General features: G+C 41.3%; 1 protein-coding gene across 3 annotated transcripts in view; it reads right to left on the bottom strand.

The window, feature by feature from the left end:
- Positions 1-3,148: 3,148 nt before the first annotated feature.
- SMUG1 (single-strand-selective monofunctional uracil-DNA glycosylase 1) overlaps positions 3,149-21,754 on the bottom strand; it is a 30,416-nt gene continuing 11,810 nt past the window's right edge. The window contains exons 1-4 of one of the 3 annotated variants that reach the window (XM_081939166.1): positions 21,297-21,399; positions 19,246-19,364; positions 18,162-18,427; positions 3,149-5,237 (exon numbers count right to left, since the gene is read on the bottom strand). In XM_081939166.1, coding sequence (XP_081795292.1) covers positions 4,710-5,237; positions 18,162-18,413 — 780 coding nt within the window. In that variant the 5' untranslated portion in view covers positions 18,414-18,427; positions 19,246-19,364; positions 21,297-21,399 and the 3' untranslated portion in view covers positions 3,149-4,709. Of the gene's footprint in view, positions 5,238-18,161; positions 18,428-19,245; positions 19,365-21,296; positions 21,400-21,754 lie in introns of those variants that run through there. The other 2 variants (XM_081939165.1, XM_081939167.1) reach the window with 2 other exon arrangements.

The following is a 21,754-nucleotide window of genomic DNA, read 5'->3' as shown; positions in this document are numbered from 1 at the left end:
ACTATTCTAGCTCTGCAGTTTTCAATCTGATAGGTAGCTAAAAGGGATAAAATGAGAGTCAGGAATGTCAGCTATGGGTTGCACATTGCTTCCTGCTGATCATAGCTGAAAATCTGCAGCAGATGCAAGACAACCTCAGCATGAAACATAGGAAGGGGAATGGCACAAGATCGTCACAGTTGCCAAGCAAAAGCAGGGCAGAATCTTGACCTAAACATGGAACTCTTGAGTTGTTGGCTAAAGTGACCCATTGTTCTAGGCTAGGGGGTGTCCAACCTTAAGACTTAGGGTCTCGTGGAAAAATCAGGTGGAACAATGTCTGATGACTTCCTTTTACTGGACTACGATAGAAAGCGTCTTCACATATTGTGTTACGGTATGGTATGCTGGCTTGACAGCCGCGAACAGAAAGGCATTACAGAGGGTGATGAGCACAGCACAAAAAACCATGGGCTGCCCCCTGACCCCACTGGATGAAATCGCCAGGACTCACTGCCTTAGCAGAGTGAGGAAAATCCTCAGGGATGACTCACACCCTGGGCAGCATTTCTTTATTCTCCTACCATCGGGCAGGAGATATAGAAGCATAGCCAGCCGAACAAATAGGCTGAAAAATAGCTTTTATCCATGGGCCGTCAGACTTCTGAACGCAACATAACACCACAATCAGGTTCAATATGATAGACTTGCAGCGCCAGCGCAACGTGCAACATGTTTATACCAGTGTAATATAATGTTATATACGTATATGTATATGGGAATGTGTGCTAGTTATTACTTATTTGGGTTTAGGGATTTCTTTTTCTTTTCTTTATTGAGTTATTGAGATGTATTCTGTGTTTTCAAGGGAGGCTCGTTCAATTTATTTATTGTCAATGCACAACATTGTACACATGTTGTACACAAGCATTTATTGTCAATGAACAACAATTTCATTGTACACATGTTGTGCATTGACAATAAAGGTTCAATTTGATTTGATTTGATTCAACTCCCTGGATTCCTCAGCCAGTCATGGCTCTTAGGATGCTCTGGATTGCCAAACTCCCTCCCTCTCTCTCTCTCTTTCTTCCCCCTCCCCTCTCCTGTGTGTGTGTATATTTGTGTGTAAGCTGCTGACTTTTTCAGTGCATTCTCTGACCCTCTTTAGAGGCTCAGAATATTCAGAAACACTTAGCCTTGGATGTGGCCCCTCCAGAGAGGATACAATTAAATTCTCCTTCTGTGTAGCAGAAAATATGTTGAGAAATATGGGTGCCTGCTTTCAAACCATATAATATCCATCCTCACCTGGCTCCATCAAAGCAGGCAGAAAAAGAGTCCTTTCCCCCCCCCCCAACCCACACATTAATTTCTACTGAATTTTCACCCTCTACAAGACAAATAAATCCAAGAAAACAAAAATGGAACAATTTATTTTAAAAAATTGTACAAATATCAAAGGGTGCAATGCAGCTAAGTAATTCTGGGCTGTGGGGGAAGACCAAGGGAGGAGTTGGGGTGAAGTGAGGATTCACCCCAGTGGAAAAACAAGTGTCAGTGTAGTAATAACGTTGCCAGCCATTTCCTCTGCACCACAGCCGAACCAGGCCTGAATGGCTTCTGTTCCACAATGGAGATGGGTTCAATGTAAATGTAGGTAGTCCTCGACTTACAGCAGTTCATTTAGTGACCGTTCAAAGTTACATTGGCACTGAAAAAAGTGACTTATGGCCGTTTTACACACGACTGTTGCAGCATCCTAGTGGTCCATATGATCAACATTTAGCCTCTTTGCAACTGGTCCATATTTATGACGGTTGTGCTGTCCAGGGGTCCTGCTATCACCTTTTGAGACCTTCTGACAAGCAAAGTCAATGGGGAAGCCAGATTCACTGAACCACCATGTCATTAATTTCCTAGCTGCAGCGATTCACTTAACAAATGTGGCAAGAAAGGTCGTAAAATGGGGCAAAACTCACTTAACAACTATCTCATTCGGCAACAGAAATTTTGGGCTCAATTGTGGTCGTAAGTCAAGGACTATCTGTATTTGTGTTCATCTGAGGCACGGGTGATATGTTATTTCATCCCACCGATATTCCTTTTTTCAATTAAGAATATCCTCTTCCTAATCTGCTTTAAATGCGATCCAGATTTTCAGTGGGTGGCCCTGTTGCTACCGGAGTGCATCCAGTCTGGCTAACATGGAGATGCTCCAAATGAAATCAGGATCCTTTCATTCACGATACATATGCTCCATCGCTCGCTTCTCCAATCAGCAGAATAACAAATGCTGTAATCTATCCTGCTGGCTATGTGAGAGCGTTATCATCATATTTTTGGCTTGGAGGCAATTAAAGCAAAAGGGCTCAAAAATAATGCACCGTCACTATAAATGTTCCGGACTGGCATAAAACAATGCATTGCTATCTATTAATATGGTTCCTCAAAGCCAAAGATAGATTGCTGTGTTGCAGGATATGCCCAGCTTTTAAATAGGACTGGACTAAATTAGTACCATATTTTTCAGAGTATAAGACACACCTTTTTCCCCCCAAAAAGAGGGTGAAAATCTGGGTGTGTCTTATACAAGGAATACAGCATTTTTTGCCTCGCAAAACCCCGGCCCCTTCACAAAAATGGACGTGCAGAGGGTTTGGGAGGCCTGCAAAGTACTCCTGGGGGCTGGGGAGGGCAAATACAAGCGGAAAATGGGCCATTTTTTGCTTGTTTTTGCCCCCCCCCCCCGGAACACTCTACAAGCCTCCCAAAGCCTATGCATGCCTTATTTTTTGCAAAAAATGGACACTTTTTCAAAAAGAACGGGCCATTTTTTGCTCGTTTTTGCCCACCCCCAGGCCTCCTAAAGGCTAGGCATGCCCTGTTTTGGGCAAAAACAAAACGGGCCCATTTTCACGAAAAATTGGTCGTTTTTGCCCCCTCCCCTCAGTCCCCAAGAACACTTTGCAGGCCTCTCAAACTCTCTGCATGCCCCATTTTTCAGAAAAAATGAGGCGTGCAGAGGGTTTGGGAGGCCTGCAGTGCAAATTTTTTATTTATTTATTTATTTATTTACCCCTTCAAAATCTTGGTGCATCTTATACTCCAGTGCGTCTTATACTCCAAAAAATACGGTAGCTGGCTAAGAGACGACATGAAAATCAAAGGATGTATGACTAGGATTTATTTTTTTTTAATCCTGGAAGAAAACGAAGACAAATCACTTCTGCATTATTACAAAGAAAACCGGAAGTCAAGCTTGATACAAGGGAATGTATAACTTACATAGGATAGCACTAGAAATGTAGGCCAAGTGGCAGAGGTGGATTGCTCCTGAACCAGGTTCAGCTCTGTGATGACCAAATTCCCCCACCCCACCCCCCATGCTCAACACATCCATTTTGTTGGACTTCAGTGATTGGGCTACACCCCAAAAGCACAGTAGCCACATTGAGGCACTATCAATAGAAGGTAATATTTGTAACTCAAGGCTGAACTGTGGCATCCTTGGTACTTTCTGAGCTTGGTTGTTTTTTTTGCAAACATTTCATTACCCAATTACCCAACTAGGTAACATCGCCAGTGTGCCAATCATGTTACCAAAGTAGGGTAATTAGGCAATGAAACATCTGCAAGAAAACAACCAAATTTGGGCAGCACCAAAACCCCCACATTCAGACAGTGTTTAATCCAAGCTTGCTTACTACAGCACCAATAAAGGAGTGTTTCTACAAATTTGGGTTTTTTTTTTCCAGGATGTAACAGGCAGTTGAGAAGACTGCAGGATAATCTGGTCTACGTGGAATACACCTGCATTTTTCCTTCAAATTCCTGAACAGGTATTTTCGGAAATGCTGCTGCTGCTTCTTACTCAGCAGTTGGCCAAGAGTAGCTAACTACAATTTTTAATTAAAAACAAAACAAAACTAAGAACTGAAGAGGGGAGCATCTTCCCCTACCCTTTCCCCTTCTTTGTTCTTTTCCCCAAAATCTATTGATCAAAAAGTAGAAAGCAACGAGATGTGAACTGCTCGTCTCAAAGAGTACAGTAATGCGGGGAAACATACAGAACCACAAACCTCATTCCTCCTACTTCTACTTATAACTTTTCTAGTGTTCTAGAACCCAGCTTCTGATATGCAAATGTGAATTATAGCAGCATTAAGAGTAATTACGAGGAGGCAGTTCCCCCATCTCCCTCTTGATTCACAATTTTGGCTCTGGGTCACAGCACCCGCTCTACGTATAAAAAACTAAACCTATCTAGGCTTTAAAGGGCTATAGATGGGAGTAGACAATACTGGGCTAACTCAATTGGTAGCCCATCAACATAAGTAGTGTTAGGGAGCCACATCACCCCCAAAGGGCAAAGGTTAAAGCAAAATCTCAATTGGAATATTGTTGCACAAAACTGCAACATGAATACCTACTGTGAAGTATATCAAGACACTGGTAGCCAACTGACTAAAGCCACCGAAATAAGTGTTAGCACCAAGGACAATATATTCTGGCCTTGTCCTTTATAAAAAAAAATCTGGACAATCTCTAAATGATGGATTAACCTCAGGAGGGTAAATAAGAGTAGTGAAAGTAAAAGTGTATGTAGACCTAAGGCTAGGCGATTCTTCTAATAAGTCCAGTAGAAGAATTAATGCTTCCGACGTTATCCAGAAGTCGTGAGAACCAAAGCAAAAACTCTTTGCTTTCTTCAACATGGAACGCTCAGGTTAGTCCGCGATGAGAGCCATCAAGCCTAGTTCTTCCAGTTTTGCTCGGATGATGGCATCCCAGCCTTTGTTAGCTTTGGGATTGCGAGGGGACGGGTGCATTATCCCCTCTACCCGTACTGGGATACCAGCGGCTGACAGAGCCTTGTGGGCACGCTGTTCAGCAAAGCGTCCGACCCCAATGACTGTCGCGACACCCAATAATTTCACAGCTTCACACAGGGCATCATCACAGATCTGAAGAAGCTGTTCACGCTGAGCAGCTGGCAGGTCAGCCGGTGTCAGGTTGCGCCCACTTTGACTGACAAAGAGCAGCGGGCAATGGTTGTGTACAAAGCAACGTCGGAAGAACTTTTCAGGCTCGGTGCACACCGAGCGGAAGAAGCCCCAGAAACGGGCTCCGCTCACCTCCGTATGGGGGCACTCCAAGCCACGGATGGGCCTCTTTGGGTGTTCGCATGCTGGCCGAAACACCTGTCCGGTTATCTGCAGCCAGTCTCGAACAAGCTGCACTGCTCCAAAGGGCACCTGGAAGGAGAAATAGGTGCTGTTATGAGAAAGGTTTCTTAGTGTGGGCATGAAGTGGAGGTCTGCATTTGCTTCGAGGCATCGGCAGTGGACATTTAACTCCAAATTTTAGGAAAAAATCATCCTCTTAAAAATAGTGCGGGCAACTCACATGCCAAGAAAGAATGCAGTGCCACAACCATGCTGAAATTAAACAAGTATCAATGCAGGCCAGTAAACAAGAGAGATGGCCTGAAATTCCCTATGGGTTGCTTTGAACCCATTAAAAATAGGAAAATGTGAATGAGTGAAAGAAAAAGAAAGAAAGAAAGAAAGAAAGAAAGAAAGAAAGAAAGAAAGAAAGAAAGAGGGAGGGAGGGAGGGAGGGAGGGAAGGAAGGAAGGAAGGAAGGAAGGAAGGAAGGAAGGAAGGAAGGAAGGAAGGAAGATGGGGAAAGAGGACTGAAGCTCCAAGACAGAGGACTACTGAGGAATGCATTTTACCTATCCCACGCTTCAAAAACAGCTTAATAAATACAATAGCTCAGCTAACATGCTAAACAGGTGTGACTATCGTTTCTCAACATCGCACACAATGTTCGATTTTTCTTTATTTCTTTACGCTTTTGGGTGCTGTTTTCTATTTAAACATCTCGAAGACATTTTATGTGTGGGTATTCCAACAGCTGCTGTCCTAACACACTTGTAGTTCCACTAGTTTGGGTAAGGCTTCAGAAGGCCAGATCCTAAAGATGAAACTCAAGTCCTTTGGCCACCTAAAGAGAAGAAAGGACTCACTGGAGAAGAGTCTAATCCTAGGAAAGACTAAGGGCGAAAGAAGAAGGGGATGACAGAGAATGAGGTGGCTGAATGGAGTCACCGAAGCAGTAGGTGTGAGCTTAAATGGACTCCGGGGGATGGTAGAGGACAGGAAGGCCTGGAGGAACATTGTCCATGGAGTCACGATGGGTTAGACACGACTTTGCAACTAACAACAACTTTAGTTGGCACCTTCCTATCTAAACCAAAAGACCTCTGCATCCTGTGAACATCAGCATATTGTCTTGCGTTTATATTTCTCAGTTTGGGTCTGCAAGGATGGCCCAGGACCAATAGAAAAGTGGGCAATGTCTAGTGGACTCCCCTATCCCATTCTTGAGCAGTTTGAAAAACAGCAGCTGTAGAGGTTTGTTGGAACTGATGAAATTGCTAAGGTCTGGCGAGCGGCTCTGTTCGGTTGAGCAACTCAGATTCCACAGAGCTAATTAAGGCTCCAGAGTGGTGCTTGCTAAACCAAACCAGGAAGCCTTTTTGGGAAACTCTTATGCATCCAACTTGGGGAGGGCATGTCCTACGTTGCAAAAGGACAGATATACCCACCAAGGATCTCAGTTCTATAGCAGAGTGGTGCTTTTTTTTTCACTTGCGTTTTGTTGTGCTTTGATGCAACAAACTACCCAACATTCATTTTTTTAAAAAAAAAAAGTTTATAATGAAATAATAAATAATAGAAAGACAGGAATCCTAGGCAAAGTTGGGAGAATTCCCTCTCCGTGCCTCTCTGAAGCATTAGCAAATGGTTCTACCTCTTTGAGCCCCGAACTATTATTATGTCTCAGGAGAAGCTCCTAGGTCTCAATTAGCATGGAGACAATAGGCTTAATGTGTTATTGATGTGGTTGTACATTAATGTTTCTGCTCCCTCCGACTTTGATCCAGGGATAATGGTTTCACTGAAGCTCTTCTCTCAGGGCCCCCATCATCCACAGGGAGCCTGGTGGGGACTGGAAGAGCAGCCATTTTTCAGTGGAGTGCCCCACCTTTCAAAGTCCTCTTCCAGGAAGCCCCATTTAATGTCTACCATTAACCTTTCAGCATTAGCCAGAGTTCTCCTAGGCCTTTACAATCTTGTTCCCCTTTGGCTTAAATTTCCTCTGTTGCTGTGAGGTTTGATTGGCTCCTTCGCAGCAAGAACTATTTCTGTTCTTATATTTTAGGTTTTGCAGACTGCATGGAGAACGTGCTGTTGTTGAAAGTGAGCCGTATACTTTTCTAAATGATCATTAAAACCAAAATAGGAGCCTATGGAAAGGAGACATTGCATGTTTCTATGCCTACAACGCACAGAGCCTCCAAAGGTTCCTGTAACACAAGACTCCTCGTCTCCATAACCTTCTCACATATAATTAAAGATGACATGTACTAGGATGCTAGCCAAGGAATATCTATGCTCCAGCATTTATATTGGACTCATACCAATTTATCTGTCATGACTTCCCCTAAACAATGTGGGAATTCTAAGGAAGGCCTTAAGGTTTTATCATTGGCAGCTACAAGCAAGGCTGGGAATCTTCTGTGTCTGAGCCCCTGGAAACAGCAGCCAATCAGCCTGCAGTGTTGGACCTGCAGTTCAACCCCAAAGGGTCCAAACCTTTGGGGGCCAGTGGAACTCATTTCAGATTTTACTGTATTTTTCAGAGTACAAAATGTTCCTAAGTATAAGACGCACCTAACTTTTGGGGAGGAAAACAGGGAGGTGGGGGGATCTGCTTTTGCCTCCCAGCAATTTGCCTCCTTGCAACAAACAGCAAACAGTATAGACAATATACACTGTTTGTAGTGTTACATTTCAGACTATATTTGTACAGATGCTGTTAAAATTGATGTGCTTTCTGGAAATATAGTTATTCTTTGCTATTTAAAAGAAGATACAGTAGCACTGGGCCTCTTCAGATCAAGCATTTATTTTAAAAAGCTTCTTCATTTTAAGCTGTCTAGAACAATAATAAAGTAGCCTTTAAAAATAAGTCTAATAATTTGAACATTCTATAGGCATTTTTAATTATTGACTTACTTCCTTTCAGCAAACAGCAAACAGCCTGATTAGCACCCAAAAAAAAATCTGCCTCTGCCCCCCAGCAATTTGCCTCTTGGAGCAAACAGCAAGTTTCACTTTCAGTTTAAGCACCAGCCTCCCAATTATTAGCTGTTTCAGGCTGCAGGGATTGCTATATTGCAACCTCCGCAAGCCCCATTTTCCCTGTTTGCTGCAAAGAGGTATTTTGCTGGGAGGCAGGGGCCAAAGGGTTGGGGCCAGTGGGTGGGTGGGGCTACATTCAGTGTATAAGACGCACCCAAATTTTCACCCTTTTTTGCGGGGGGGGGGGGTACGTCTTATACTCTGAAAAATACAGTCATACAATCAAATAAAATATCTCCTGTGAGGACTTTTTCATTCATAAAACAACTGCTATGGCATCTGATTTGCCAAATGGCAAACGGGTGGAGTAGTTCACTGCTACTCTTTCTCCAACTTACCTTCTTGACAGACTTTTTCTACGAACTCCTCACTTACTCCCAGTCTTTGTGCAAAGGCAATGCACATTTAAAACAATCCAGCCAGCAGTGAGTCTATGTGAAAACCATGGGCATTCGTAGAAATCATTCTGGATTGTGTTTTCTCTTACAGAATGCTAAATTCTTTTACTTTTTAAAATTAAAATGAAGGTAGCCTTTAATCTAGGCGGCCAGTCTGGTGTAGTGAGGTTAAATTATGAGGTTAGAAACTGGGAGAGGGTGAATTCTAGTGCTGGCTTAGGTGCAAAGCCAGCTGAGTAACCTGGGGCTGCTCACTTTTTTTGAGTCCTAGGAAAGAGGCAAAGGCAAACCACTTCTGAAAAACTTTGACAAAAAAAACTACAGGGATTTTTTAAGACAGTCTCCAAAAGGACACTTTTAAAGGAAAGGGGGGGGGGGTAACCTTTTAAATATTTTTGGGACAAGAATTCTGTTAGATACGTTGGCGTGAAGGAGTGTCAAGGTGGGAATCCAGAACTAACGAGTTCTATATATGGGAAACAAATTTATTTGGTTCACATCTTATTGTAAATTCATCTAAAGTATTTTTTTTAACTAAGCAAACTTTGTAATGTTATCTGGAAATATCAGCTCTTCTCTGAATTTTATTTCTCTACCAATAAAAAGGTAAATCATGCAGAAACAATGCAGTGCATAAAAATAAGGTATTATTGCAAATTATTTTTTCAATATTATTCTATGGGGAAAAAACATTCATCTGAAAATATACGCATCAGTAAATAATCCTAAAACCACATAAGGAATTTGGAGAGGACTTCTTAAAAGTCAAGGTTACAAGCTGATATAGAATTAGCACAAGACAAATGAATGTTTGGAAAAATAAATCTATAGCTGAAAGAAATCTAAATTGATGGATTGGTCAGTCCCCCGTGATACAAAATACCCTTATCTGCATACACTGAGTGTGTACTTGTCTTCAAACTGAATGCACACATTCAGGGTTTTATGGTGTTGAACTATGAGCCCTTAAGGAATATACGATAAGCTAAACACCACAGTCAAAAGTTCTGATAACAGAAGAACTAACGCAAGTTCACAGCACCTCTGGGAAATTATAATCACAAAATCAGATATTAAAAATTCCATGTGTGGGAAGGCTTGGCCATTGTAATAATGGCTTGATTTGAAAGGTGAACTCTATTATATTGTAATTTCAATTGAGAAATACGCAAAGAGATCCTAACACCTCTTAAAATTCCATTTCTGGAACAGGCGAAAGAATTTCAGATGCAATCTTACTAGCAAGCAAGGACCTTAAAGTGACTCTTGCTGTTGCACAATTCATTTTCTTAGCTGGTAAAACTCATATATTTCTGGCAGCAAAATAGCAAAAATACACGTGTAAAATCCTTTACTGTGTAGCCTTTTTTTGTTCGACCTTGTAGCTCTAATTTGTACATTTTATTTAGTAAGTTTTATTTAGCCTGGATCATTGACCTGTAATAAAGGATTTGAACTGATTTGAAATTCAGGTGTTACTTGATCTGGGGAATTTGCATTTAAGAAAATGTTTGGCTGGAAAAGATCTTTACCACTAGCAAAGATACATATCTGTCTCATTTTAAAAATGAGAGGGTTATGGAAAAAAATAGCAAAGCCAAGGTTATATATATATGCTGGTTTTGTTGTATTCGGGTCTTTTCCCGTGTAAGATTGAGATTGTCTTTGCAACGTTTCGGCAAGATCTCACCTGCCATCTTCGGGCTTGGGCTTAAAATGGGAACGGAGCTGCCGTCTTTCAGAAAGACGTCTTTCAGATTTAATATATATTTAATATATATATTTAAATGAAGACAAAACGAATATAAAGGAAGAAGAAGAAAAAAACAATTGAAAAGAAAGCTAAAAGTGCAAGAAAAGAAAAGAAAGAAAAGAAAATAGAAAAGAAAGAAAAAAGATACAAAGAAGTTAACAGGCAAGAAAGGATAAAAGTACTGTAAGAGAAATGGAAATTAAAAAGGAATTGTGTAAAGGAAAAAAATGTTGAGTTTGCAAACAAAGCAGGGAAAGCAAAGAAAGGAAAGGAAATATTGAAATTACAAGAGAGAGATACCCTATTAATGGATATTCCATTAATATATAGTAAATGCCAGCGGTGGTATTCAGCAGGTTCTGATCAGTTCTGGAGAACCAGTAGCAGAAATTTTGAGTAGTTCGGGGAACTGGTAAATACCACCTCTGACTGGTCCTGGCCCCATCTCTACTCTGTGTCAGCCTCTGTTTTGCTTGCAATCTAAGATAAAAGGACATTCTCTCAAACTCTGTTTTCATTTGTTGAATATCAAGTTCTTTGTTACTCTTCTGTAAAACTTCCACCCCCCCCTCGCCTCCGCCACCCCACCCTCCACCAGGTCCAGTCTCTGCGAGTTCTTATAAATTTGGACTTGATTCTCTTTAATTTCTTCCTTCATTTCCTTTAGTTGTTTCTTAATTTCTTCCTGGCCCTGTATGAGTTGTTGGAGCATTTGCAGCAAGTCCACCTCTGTGCTCTTAGGTTGCATCATTTCTGTAATCTTTGACTGTGTGGCAGGGCTGGATGTTGCAGATGTCGGTGCAGAAGTAGCAAAGCCAGGTTTTCCAGGTGGTGTCTTTTTGGAGACATAGTTTATAAGACAGAGAAGTCAGTCAGTGTAGAGACTGGACAGCTGGAGAAGCAGAGCAGGCAGATGAGTCCAGGGAGCAGAAAATCCAAACAAGTGAGAGTTTCTTTAGTCAATCTGGCATTAAGAAAAGGTTTCCTCTCCAGTAGATTCAGGAAATAGCAATCCACAAGAGATTCCTCTGGGTAGTACGGAGACAAAGACCGGAAGCCTGAGTTTTAAAGGTGGAGTCAGGTTTCACAGTTCATAAAGACAACGGAAGTGTGCCATCTTGCCCTGCCAACTTTGGGCTCAGAGGCATAATAAAGTTTCAAAAGTTCACAAAGTTCTCAGGTCATCAACAAGTTATAACACTAAGTCCAGTGAAAATCACTTTTATAGGGGTGAGGCATCAGTAGTTGGCTCTCCCCCCTCCTCCATCCTCCTAGGGGGAAAAGCAGAATTTTTTCAAGCCGCTTGTCCAAGGGGGGGTAAAATCCCCCCCCTCTAACCGCACCTCCAGCAAAGCTCCGAAAGTTTAACTTATAATCTTGCTGAAAAGTCCATCAATTCAACATAAAAGGAATGGAGAAAGGAAGCACCTCATCACATCGCCGCTGCTTCCTTCAAATTCACGCTGCCCGATCGGCATGGGGCGAGACGCATGCGCGCCCTCCGAAACTGCTCCCCGGTGCCTAGAGCAAAGCGGAGAAGCCCCCACCAGCCGCCGCCGATGCCAGGGCCCTCCACGAGCCGCTCCCTCGGCAGGACGCCTCCCCGGGGCGTCCTGTGCCCCCCCAGAAGCAGGGGAAGCCCACCGGGAGAGCGGGAGCGGGCAAAGACTTGCCCGTCGCCGTAGCCGCCGGAACCGGAAGTCCCTCTGTTTTGCTTGCTACGCTTGCTTGCTATTGGCTGCCATAGGAACGGGAGTTCCTATGCTTGACACTCTGCCTCCCGAGTCCCAGCTGATCAAGAGGAAATGGGGATTTTGCAGTATCCTTCCCCCGCCACGCCCACCAAGCCACGCTCACCAAGCCACGCTCACCAAGTCGCACCCACAGAACCGGTAGTAAAAAATTTTGAATCCCACTACTAGGTAAATGCTATACAAAATATTTCATCAATATTATTTCAACTTGTATAAAAGAAATAATATCTCTCTGGGAAAAAAAATAGATGAATATCTAAAGAAACGAAGTTTACTGAGGGTTACAGAAGAATACAGACAGATCGTGGATGAATCTATAACTACACTATAAGGTAAGCTTCTGAAGCTATAAGAAAGATTAAACCAAGTTAGGTGGCAGGACCAGATTCTTTATCAAGCTCTTATTATAAATGTTTTGAGGATGAACTTTAACAACCTTTATAAAAGATAATGACACAGAGAGTTGGAAAGATGCCAGTATAGCACTAATACTTAAAGAGGGCTAAGATCTGTTTTTAACAAGAAATGATAGACTATTGTTATTGAATAATGACTGCAAGTTGCAGTTCTAGTTGATAAACGGAAAATAATTTTGCAAGAATTTATGCCTGAGGATCAATGTGGCTCCTTACCTAATAAGATAGTTAAAGGACAATCTTAGAAATATGTTGGACATTTTGGAATATTTGGAGTAACAATAAAAAAGCAAGCTAAGTTGATCTTCTTAGATGCAGAGAAGGAAGGCCTTTAACAATCTGGATTGGGCTTTCTTGTTCAAAATTTGCAAGGGATGAATTTTGGAGCGAATTTTATAAAATGGGTAAAATCAATTTACACTATACGGAAAACACAAATCATAAAAAATAAGCATGACAGGACCATGTCTCCTCTCTCCTTTATTTTGGTTCTTGAAATGCTGAACAGAGTTATAAAATAAGATGAGAGGATTGTGGAAGTAAAGATTAAAAAAAAAACCTATAAGTTGACTCTTGCAGCTGATTTGGCGTGTGTTTTGGAAGACCCTTTAAAGGGAATTAAAACATTAATGGGCAAATTCAAATAATTGGATGCATTAGCAGGTTTCAAGATTATAAGACAAACATGTTTAACAAAAATAAGAAAATGGAAAATCAAACAGAACTGATGAATAAAACAGATTTTATGATTGAGAGCAAAGTAAAAAGTGTCAAAATTAGTGGACCAGAGGAATGCCATTGATATAGTTTCCTTGGACTTTAGTAAGGCATAAGGTAGACCATAACCTACTACTAGATAAAGTAGAAGAATGTGGGTTAGACAGCATCACCACCAGATGGATTCGTAACTGGCTGACCAACCGGACTCAACATGTAATCCTCAATGGAACTGCATCTACATGGAGGGAAGTATGCAGTGGAGTACCCCAAGGCTCTGTTTTAGGCCCAGTACTCTTCAACATCTTCATCAATGATTTGGATGAGGGAATAAATGGGGAACTCATCAAATTTGCAGGACTAGCCAACTCCAGAAGACAGGATTAAGATACAGAGGGATCTTGACGAACTTGAACATTGGGCACTATCTAATAAAATGAAATTCAATGGTGAAAAGAGTAAGGTTCTACATTTAGGCAACAAAAACGGAATGCACAGGTACAGTATAGGTGATACCTTGCCCAATAGTAGTAACTGTGAGAGGGATCTTGGAGTCCTAGTGGACAACCATTTAAATAAGAGCCAGCAGTGTGCAGCAGCTGCCAAAAAAGCCAACACAGTTCTAGGCTACATAAACAGAGAGATAGAATCAAGATCACGTGAATTGTTAATACCACTTTATAGTGCCTTGGTAAGGCCACACTTGGAATACTGCATTCAGTTTTGGTCGCCACAATGTAGAAAAGATGTGGAGACTCTAAAAAGAGTGCAGAGAAGAGCAACAAAGATGATATGGGGACTGGAGACTAAAACATGAAGAACGGTTGCAGGAACTGGGTATGTTTAGCTTAAGAGAAAGAAGGACTAGGGGAGACATAGCAGTGTTCCAATATCTCAGGGGTTGCCACAAAGAAGAAGGAGTCAAACTATTCTCCAAGGTTCCTGAGAGTAGAACAAGAAGCAATGGGTGGAAACTAATCAAGGAGAGAAGCAACTTAGAACTGAGGAGAAATTTCCTGACAGTTAGAACAATTAATCAGTGGAACAGCTTGCCTCCAGAAGTTGTGAATGCCCCAACACTGGACGTCTTTAAGAAGATGTTGGATAACCATTTGTCTGGAACGGTATAAGGTTTCCTGCCTAGGCAGGGGGTTGGACTAGAAGACCCCTAAGGTGCCTTCCAACTCTGCTATTGTATTGTATTAAAATATCTGGGTACCGCTATAACAAATTGAACTGTGTTGTTTGAAAACAACTATGTTATGGAAGGAAGTTTAAAAAGAAGTGTTAAGATCATTTAACATTAAGATCCTCAAAAACTAAATTTGTTATTGCTGAGGAGAATTTCTCTGATAAAAATGAATGTCTTGCCTAGAATGGCATTCTTGTTTCAGAAAATATATGTTTTGAAAACCGATGCACCATTTAAACAGTGGCAGAAGGATCTATCTAAACATGTGTAGCAGGGCAAAAAACCCACAAGTTAAATATAAGGTGATAGAAGATGTAAAGGAAAAAGGAAGATTGGGTCCACTTGACTTGAAACTGTATCTTGCAGCTTGCTATTTGGTTTGGATGAAAGAGTGGGTGCTACTGAGAAATAGAAGGACATGACCTGAGATTCGAGTGGCATGGATACTTGTCGTACGACAAAGTCAAGGTTAATGTGGATGTTAAAAATCTTTATGTTAGATATATGCTACATATGGAGAATATGGGATAGATACAAACTTCAGGAAAAACATTTTTTGTGGCTCTCAGCACAAGACACATTTTATAGATGAAAAATAATAGGCCAACATAAATGGCTAACTTACTGTGAGTTACCAGAATTTTGTCAAGGGGGGTATAAAATAAAATCAGGAGAAGAATTGGTGGCAGAGGGATATAGTTGCTAATGGTTTTCTTATCTACAGTTATTAGAAAACTTTAAAGTGGACAAAAAAGTTTATAGTTTTGAACATTGTAACACTGAATTTGAAATAGGCTTATGTACAAATGATGAACATGTAATTGTTAAATGTATTTCAATGAAATTTGAAATAGAAAAGTAGAAAAAATGGACTAAAATCAACATTTACATTTAGTATATAGATGTAACAATAGGAAAACATATGGTTGAAAGGACTGAAGTGTACACTTCTATAATCTTAAAGAGATTTTTTTATAAAATGATATACCACTAGTATAATGTCACAAGAGAATTTGTCTAGAATGAATAAAGGCACTTCAAATTTCTATTGGAAATGTCAACATCAAGCAGGGACATTATATCATATTTGGTGGAGGTATAAAAATAATTGGAAAAACTTAGATTCAAATACACTCTCTGATTCAGAGCATTTAAAACATGAATACAAAATTGAAACCAGAGGTTTTTCGTTTGGGGTAGATAGAAAAAAAATTATGGAAGTTTATTTTTGTGTATGATGACTGCAGGGCAATTATTACATGCACAGAGATGGAATGATCTGGCATTACCCATATGGAGAAATGGTTGGTGAAAATGACAAAACTTGTTGAGATGGCTAAATTGACTTCTTCATTCAGAGAAAAGACAGTATCTATATTTATTGCTGACTGAAAACCCCTGATGGGGGTTAAAACAGAAAAAAATGATCTTAGGATCTTATGGTTTTGATGACTAGATAGGGTTGATTATAAAAAGAAGAGAGTTACATTGTAACCATAGAATAAGGGGTAAATTTACAATTGTACTTATAACTTATTTGTAAAGAAGATCAGAAGCCATTTCTTTGGCACTAGGATGTAAGGAGCGGCCCCCATTGCTTTGACCCGGACTATCCAATGAAAAGAGGAAAAACTGGGACAGCGTGGCGTCTGCCCGGTCTACCCAGTGGGAAGAGGAAACATGCCAGAGTGGTGTGAAGCTGGCCATCCCCACCCAGTTGGCTACACCCACCCAGTTGGCCACACCCACTCCACCGAGGTCAACCACGGCCCTGATGCGGCCCTCAATGAAATTGAGTTTGACACCCCTGCCTTAGAGAAAGGGTGATGCCCCACACCGGATCGCCGCCTGTCTAGCCAATCCCTATTGAAGCCTGTAGCTCGGAGCAAGGGTGGCACATGCCTCCACGAGCCATGAAAAAGAGAGCACAAAGCTCTTTATTCTTCCCTTCCTATTGCTGCAGACAATCGTTTCTACGCCCTGTCATTCAGAGAATAATCAGTCAATTTACACATACACCCTCTCATGTTTAAATCACAGAATCTCAGCAAGCACTTCACCACATTATCAATTCCCTACCCATTTCCTTTCCTGGAATAGCATCAAAGCAGAAACTGAATTATCTGTCTAGGTGTTAACCTGACTACAGTGGGAGGAGACACTGAATGCAGATACTGCACACAAGATAAATGTCACATGTAGAAAATTGGGGAGACAAGAAAAACCCACCAAGCCAAAAATACAGTCAGGTACAGACCTTCTGCAGAAAAAAATAGCAAAATATCTTATATATTAGATATGAGGGAAAAAAAATTGTTAATACATATACACCTACTTGGAGTATTTTCTCTGAGAATTAAGAAAGTAGAGCTGAGACTACCGTGAAGAAAAAGTAGAGCCTTACCTGACCTTCTCACACCCATTCACATTCATCCACTTGCTCCTGCTAGTATCGCCGGGCAAAAAGGACTACAAAAGCTACTAGCCTATTATCTATGGAGATTCTTAGTCATTCAGGTCATAGTTGTCCCAAAGATGCTTTTTCAAGAGGAAACTGGACTTTATTGTTTTTCTTTGAAGATGTTTTGCTTCTCACCCAAGAAGCTTCTTCAGCTCTGACTGGATGGTGGGGAATGGAAGGATTTATTCTCCTTGCAGACAGCTGGTCATTTGCATCCTTTTAGAGTGTCGTTGAGGTCGCCTGGAGGTTTATCTGTGTCCTCAGGGTCACCTTAGTAGTGCAAATAGGTGTGGAACCTTCTTGGAACTGTTCTAAGTTCTGTGTTGTAGGCTGGAGATAGATGTCCTTTCAACAGTTCCAAGAAGGCTCCACACCCATTTGTACTACTAAGGTGACCCTGAGGACACAGATAAACCTCCAGGTGGCCTCAACGACTCTTTAAAAGAATGCAAATAACCAGCTGTCTGCAAGGAGTATAAATCTTTCCATTCCCCACCATCCAGTCAGAGCTGAAGTAGCTTCTTGGATGAGAAGCAAAACATCTTCAAAGAAGAACAAAATCCAGTTGCCTTTGAAAAAGCACCCCTGTGCATGGAACTCTTTCTCATCTGAGTTTACTTGACTAATACTCAAACAGAATGGCAGATCCCAAGATTTGGACTACAACTGATATCTATCCCAACTTCAAGGAAGAAAAGATCACTGTAAAGAAGGGTACTAGCAAGGTTTTTTTTTAACCTCTATTTCTTCCCTGCTGGCCCTTCCTACTACTCATTCAGATAAACTACCTGTGCTTTACACGAGTACATTACATTTACATTACAAATTGAGAAAACAAACAAAGGTAAAAAGATCTTAAGGAAAAGTTGGAAGAGTTGACTACCTTTAGTATCTTCAAGAAGGAAATTTTAAAGGTTTCCATTGCCATTTTCAAAAGTATTTCCTGTAGAAAGTGGAGCAAATTTATTTCCTGTAGCTCCAGAGTTAAAATTTGAATCAATCGATTGAAGTTGCAAGGGGAGGGAACAGACTTCAATATTATCATACAAGCAATTGGACAATGAAAGAGACACCTTGGAAGGCAATGGACTTTTCTTCTTAAGGAGCTTTTTTAAGGAAAGCAGGTGGCTTACATATTAGGGTACATTAGATGAATTCTGTATGAGCTGAATGCATATGGTATACATGCCCAATCCTAATCTGTCTTTTGATGCAGATTCAGTTCTATTTTTGTGACTCTTACCCTCCCAACCTCAGCCTTGGTTGTTTGCTTACCCCAGTCTGAGCCATGCCAAAAGGCCCTGGATTCATCCCAAGGAAGAGCACTTCTTTCCGGGAATGGCAATATTTACGTACATAGTCCTGGTGAGGCTCCCAGGCATAATCCAAAGGATTATAAACATACTGGACAGGATCAAGGAAGCTGAGAGAGTTCAGGCGGACTATCTGCTCTCGCTCAATGTGAAGAAACCGTTCAGCCAGTCCTCCTTCTTCCAGAAAGTTCATGGGAACCTCCCAGGAGTTCATTGGAGCTGCTCCGCCTGGCACAGAAGAAAAGAAGCATCAGTTCCCGAGATGTATGTATGTATGTATGTATGTATGTATATAAATTTCCCTCTCTCTTTGAGGGAGATGGGTGGTTCAGAAACGTGATAGATAAATAGACAGATAGGCAAACAGACAGGCAGACTGATGGATTATAGATGATAATGTTATCCATTCAGTTGTCTCCGATTCTTGGTGTTTCTATTGGCCAAGTCTCTCTTCCTCTTGTGACCTTGCATAGATGGATGGATCGATAGACAATCAGACAGACAGACAGATAGACAATATATGTATGCTAAGGTAAATCTGGTATGAAGAAAGGAAAAAGACCTGTTCATGAATAAACCTACTTTCTCACTAAACTTAAGCCACACCTCATTCTAAGTTTTGCTGTTTATTTTTGATGCTCTCCAACATCCATACCTTAAATAGGGAGTGGTTTATACATGTATAAATGTCAACAGTAACCAAGTCCTAGCTTAATACATCTTTTGGCTGTAATATCTCTCAAAATAAACATGTAAACATTCTTTATACTAAGAGTCTGGAAAAACCAAGTCTGTGCACACAAAACAACAACTCGTTTTTTTCAGCATAATTTGAATGCAAATATTGCATTTGGACCATAAGCTTGATTAAACTTCCTCAGAAGGAGAATGATCCTAAGATAGTTAACAAACGTGTTAACCACAGCAGCAGAGACTGGTGCAAACCTTGGCCTGAACAATATTTGTACATTCTTAAGGAAAATGAATAAAGCATGGCAGACTTCTGATACAGTTTTTATGGTGAACTTTTATTTATTTTTTCTTACCAGGCTGATCCTTTTGCTGAAATGTCCGAAAGCATTTCTAATACTCCATTCTAATATTGTCTTTCTACAACTTGTAGTGATAATGCAGCTTTTCTTACAGTCTTACGAAGCACCGCTTGCTGAAATGAAAGGGGGGGAAATCATAATGTAATTATGGAAATTATTTTGGTTTAGACATTTTAATCTATGATGGAACGTTCCAGATTCCCTTTGCCCTAATTGGAAAATCTAAATTCACAAAAACAATGCAGGCTACCCAGGAATTGCCAAACAACATGTGCAGTGATTATTTTGCTGTGATAAAAATGCTTTTATTCCAAAGCTAGGCAGATTGTCAATTATAAAATTGAATATTTTTTTTCCTACAAGAATTCCAGAAGTTCGACATCCATATAACATCCAAAAATTCAACAGGAGACGGGTTTCTGCATAGCAGGAGAGCCTTCTCCTGTTGAATTTCTGTTTGTCATGCAGGCAGCAATTACCTGAGGGAAAATTATTGGTTGCCTTTATTGGGCTTACGTCCTCACTAAGCCCTCTCAGGGACTAGCACACTTTCCAAGCATTAGAGGGCCTTGGCTATCCTACAAATAGCTGTGTTTGCAAAGCTGTGTAAGACCCAATGCCACTACAGGTAGTTAATCCTTGACTTACAACCACAACTGAGCCTAGATTTTCTGTTGCTACGTGAGACATAAGTGAATTCTGCCCCATTTTGTGACTTTTCTTGCCACAGCTGGCCAGTGAATCGGTTAAGTTAGTGACACGGTTGTTAAGTCAATCTGGCTCACCCTTGACTTCGCTTGTCAGAAGGGCGCAAAAGGTGATCACCTGACTCTGGGACACTGCAACCATCATAAATATGAGTCAATTGCCAAGTGTCTGAATTTTGATCATGTGACCATGGGGATGCCGAAATGGTTGTAAATGTGAAAAACGGTCATAAGTCACTTTTTTCAGTGCCGTTGTAACTTTGAACCATCACTAAATGAACTGTTGTAAGTTGAGCACTACCTGTACAGGCAGTTGACCTACAACCATTTAGACATCATTCGGAGTTACAACAGTACTGAAAAATGTAACTTAGAACTGTTCCTCGTGCTTATGACCATCGCACCATCCCCATAGAAATCCCAAACCAGCTTTGCTTAATGGGAGAAGCCAGATTTGCTTCATGAGCATGTGATTCACTAATAACTGCAGGCTTAACAACTGTGGTGTTGCAAGAAATGTCCATCTGGGTTCAGTTCCATGTGGGAAGAAAGACACTGGAAGCATGGAGACTGCTTGGAAAGATGGTTTAATGGTGGACGGGACCAGAGGGTTTAAGATCCTGGGCGAAAGAAAAAGGGCAGAGATGCTGAGAGGGCCTGGGTTTTATGCCCTCTTGTTGGGCTTTGAATTTGAGCTTGTGTTCTGATTGGTTGACAAACTCCGGTGGGGCCATGCAGGGGTAACTTTGTAGGTTGTGTTTTGAGTCCCAGGCTTGGTTGACTCTTGCTAAGTGATGATGTAATGAAAGGGCTTGGGGCAATTCCTACTATGGCTCTGCCTGAAGGAGGTAGATAATCTTTGTTATGCAGAGTAGACTGGCTCAGGCCTTAATGGCCCATTGACAAAGGTAGGGGGGCTGAGTTTTTGCCTCCATTTCAGGGGACATATTCTGCCCTTTTAATATCCCCTAAAATATCTCATTTTCCTAGGAGATGGGTGGGTGCTAACTTCCTACAGTGGCAAAAAAGTGTGCAACTCACTTAACAATCCCATTACTTAGCAATGGAAACGCTGGTCCCAATTGTAGTCTTAGGGTGAAGACTGCCTATATTTTTAAAATGAAAATGAAAAACAAAACACCAAAGCTCGTGCTTAAGATTACATCCTGCTTTGTGCACAAGGACCAGGCCAAATACCCCCCTAACCCCTCCCTCCTTGCTTAGCTGTATCTTAACCAACCCATTCTCCCTTAAGCACCACCACTCAGGGAGGGGTTCAAATTCTGCCCCCCTCCCTTCCTTCCAATCCATCACAGCACCCCCTTCCTCACGTCACACCTTGATCCATGGCAGTTCACTCATTTCTTCCACCGCTGAGCGGGTGGCCAATTCCTATCACGGCTCTGCTTCTAAGTGAACCAGGGAAGGCCTCCAAATATATTCCTCCACCGGGAACGTGCCTTTTATTGCCTTTTTTATTACCATAATTAGTAAAGCATTCACTCAAGATACAAAACATTACTGTAAATAACCTATAAAGGCTTGGTGCTATGATTAAAGACAGACAGCCACCTCCCAACATGTGCTCACTTGCTGTCCTGGAAAAAAGATAAAATAAAATTCAAGAGCCGCACTTCAACGGGAGAATATTTATTCAGCAAAGGCACTTCTGCGGCTGATTACTCAGAGCGTGTTCTAAGTGGGGCCTGGAGACGTCATGCCTCAGTCTTACCCTCCAAAATAACCCCAAATGTGGATTCTTAAAGATCTCATTTCGCAGGTTAAGAGACCGGGCT

Source organism: Natrix helvetica, assembly GCF_964273705.1.
Source record: "Natrix helvetica genome assembly, chromosome: 1".
In the NCBI taxonomy this organism is placed as follows: domain Eukaryota; kingdom Metazoa; phylum Chordata; class Lepidosauria; order Squamata; family Natricidae; genus Natrix; species Natrix helvetica.
The sequence above is the reverse complement of the archived record's forward strand: the minus strand, read 5'-3'. Positions and strand labels throughout refer to the sequence as shown.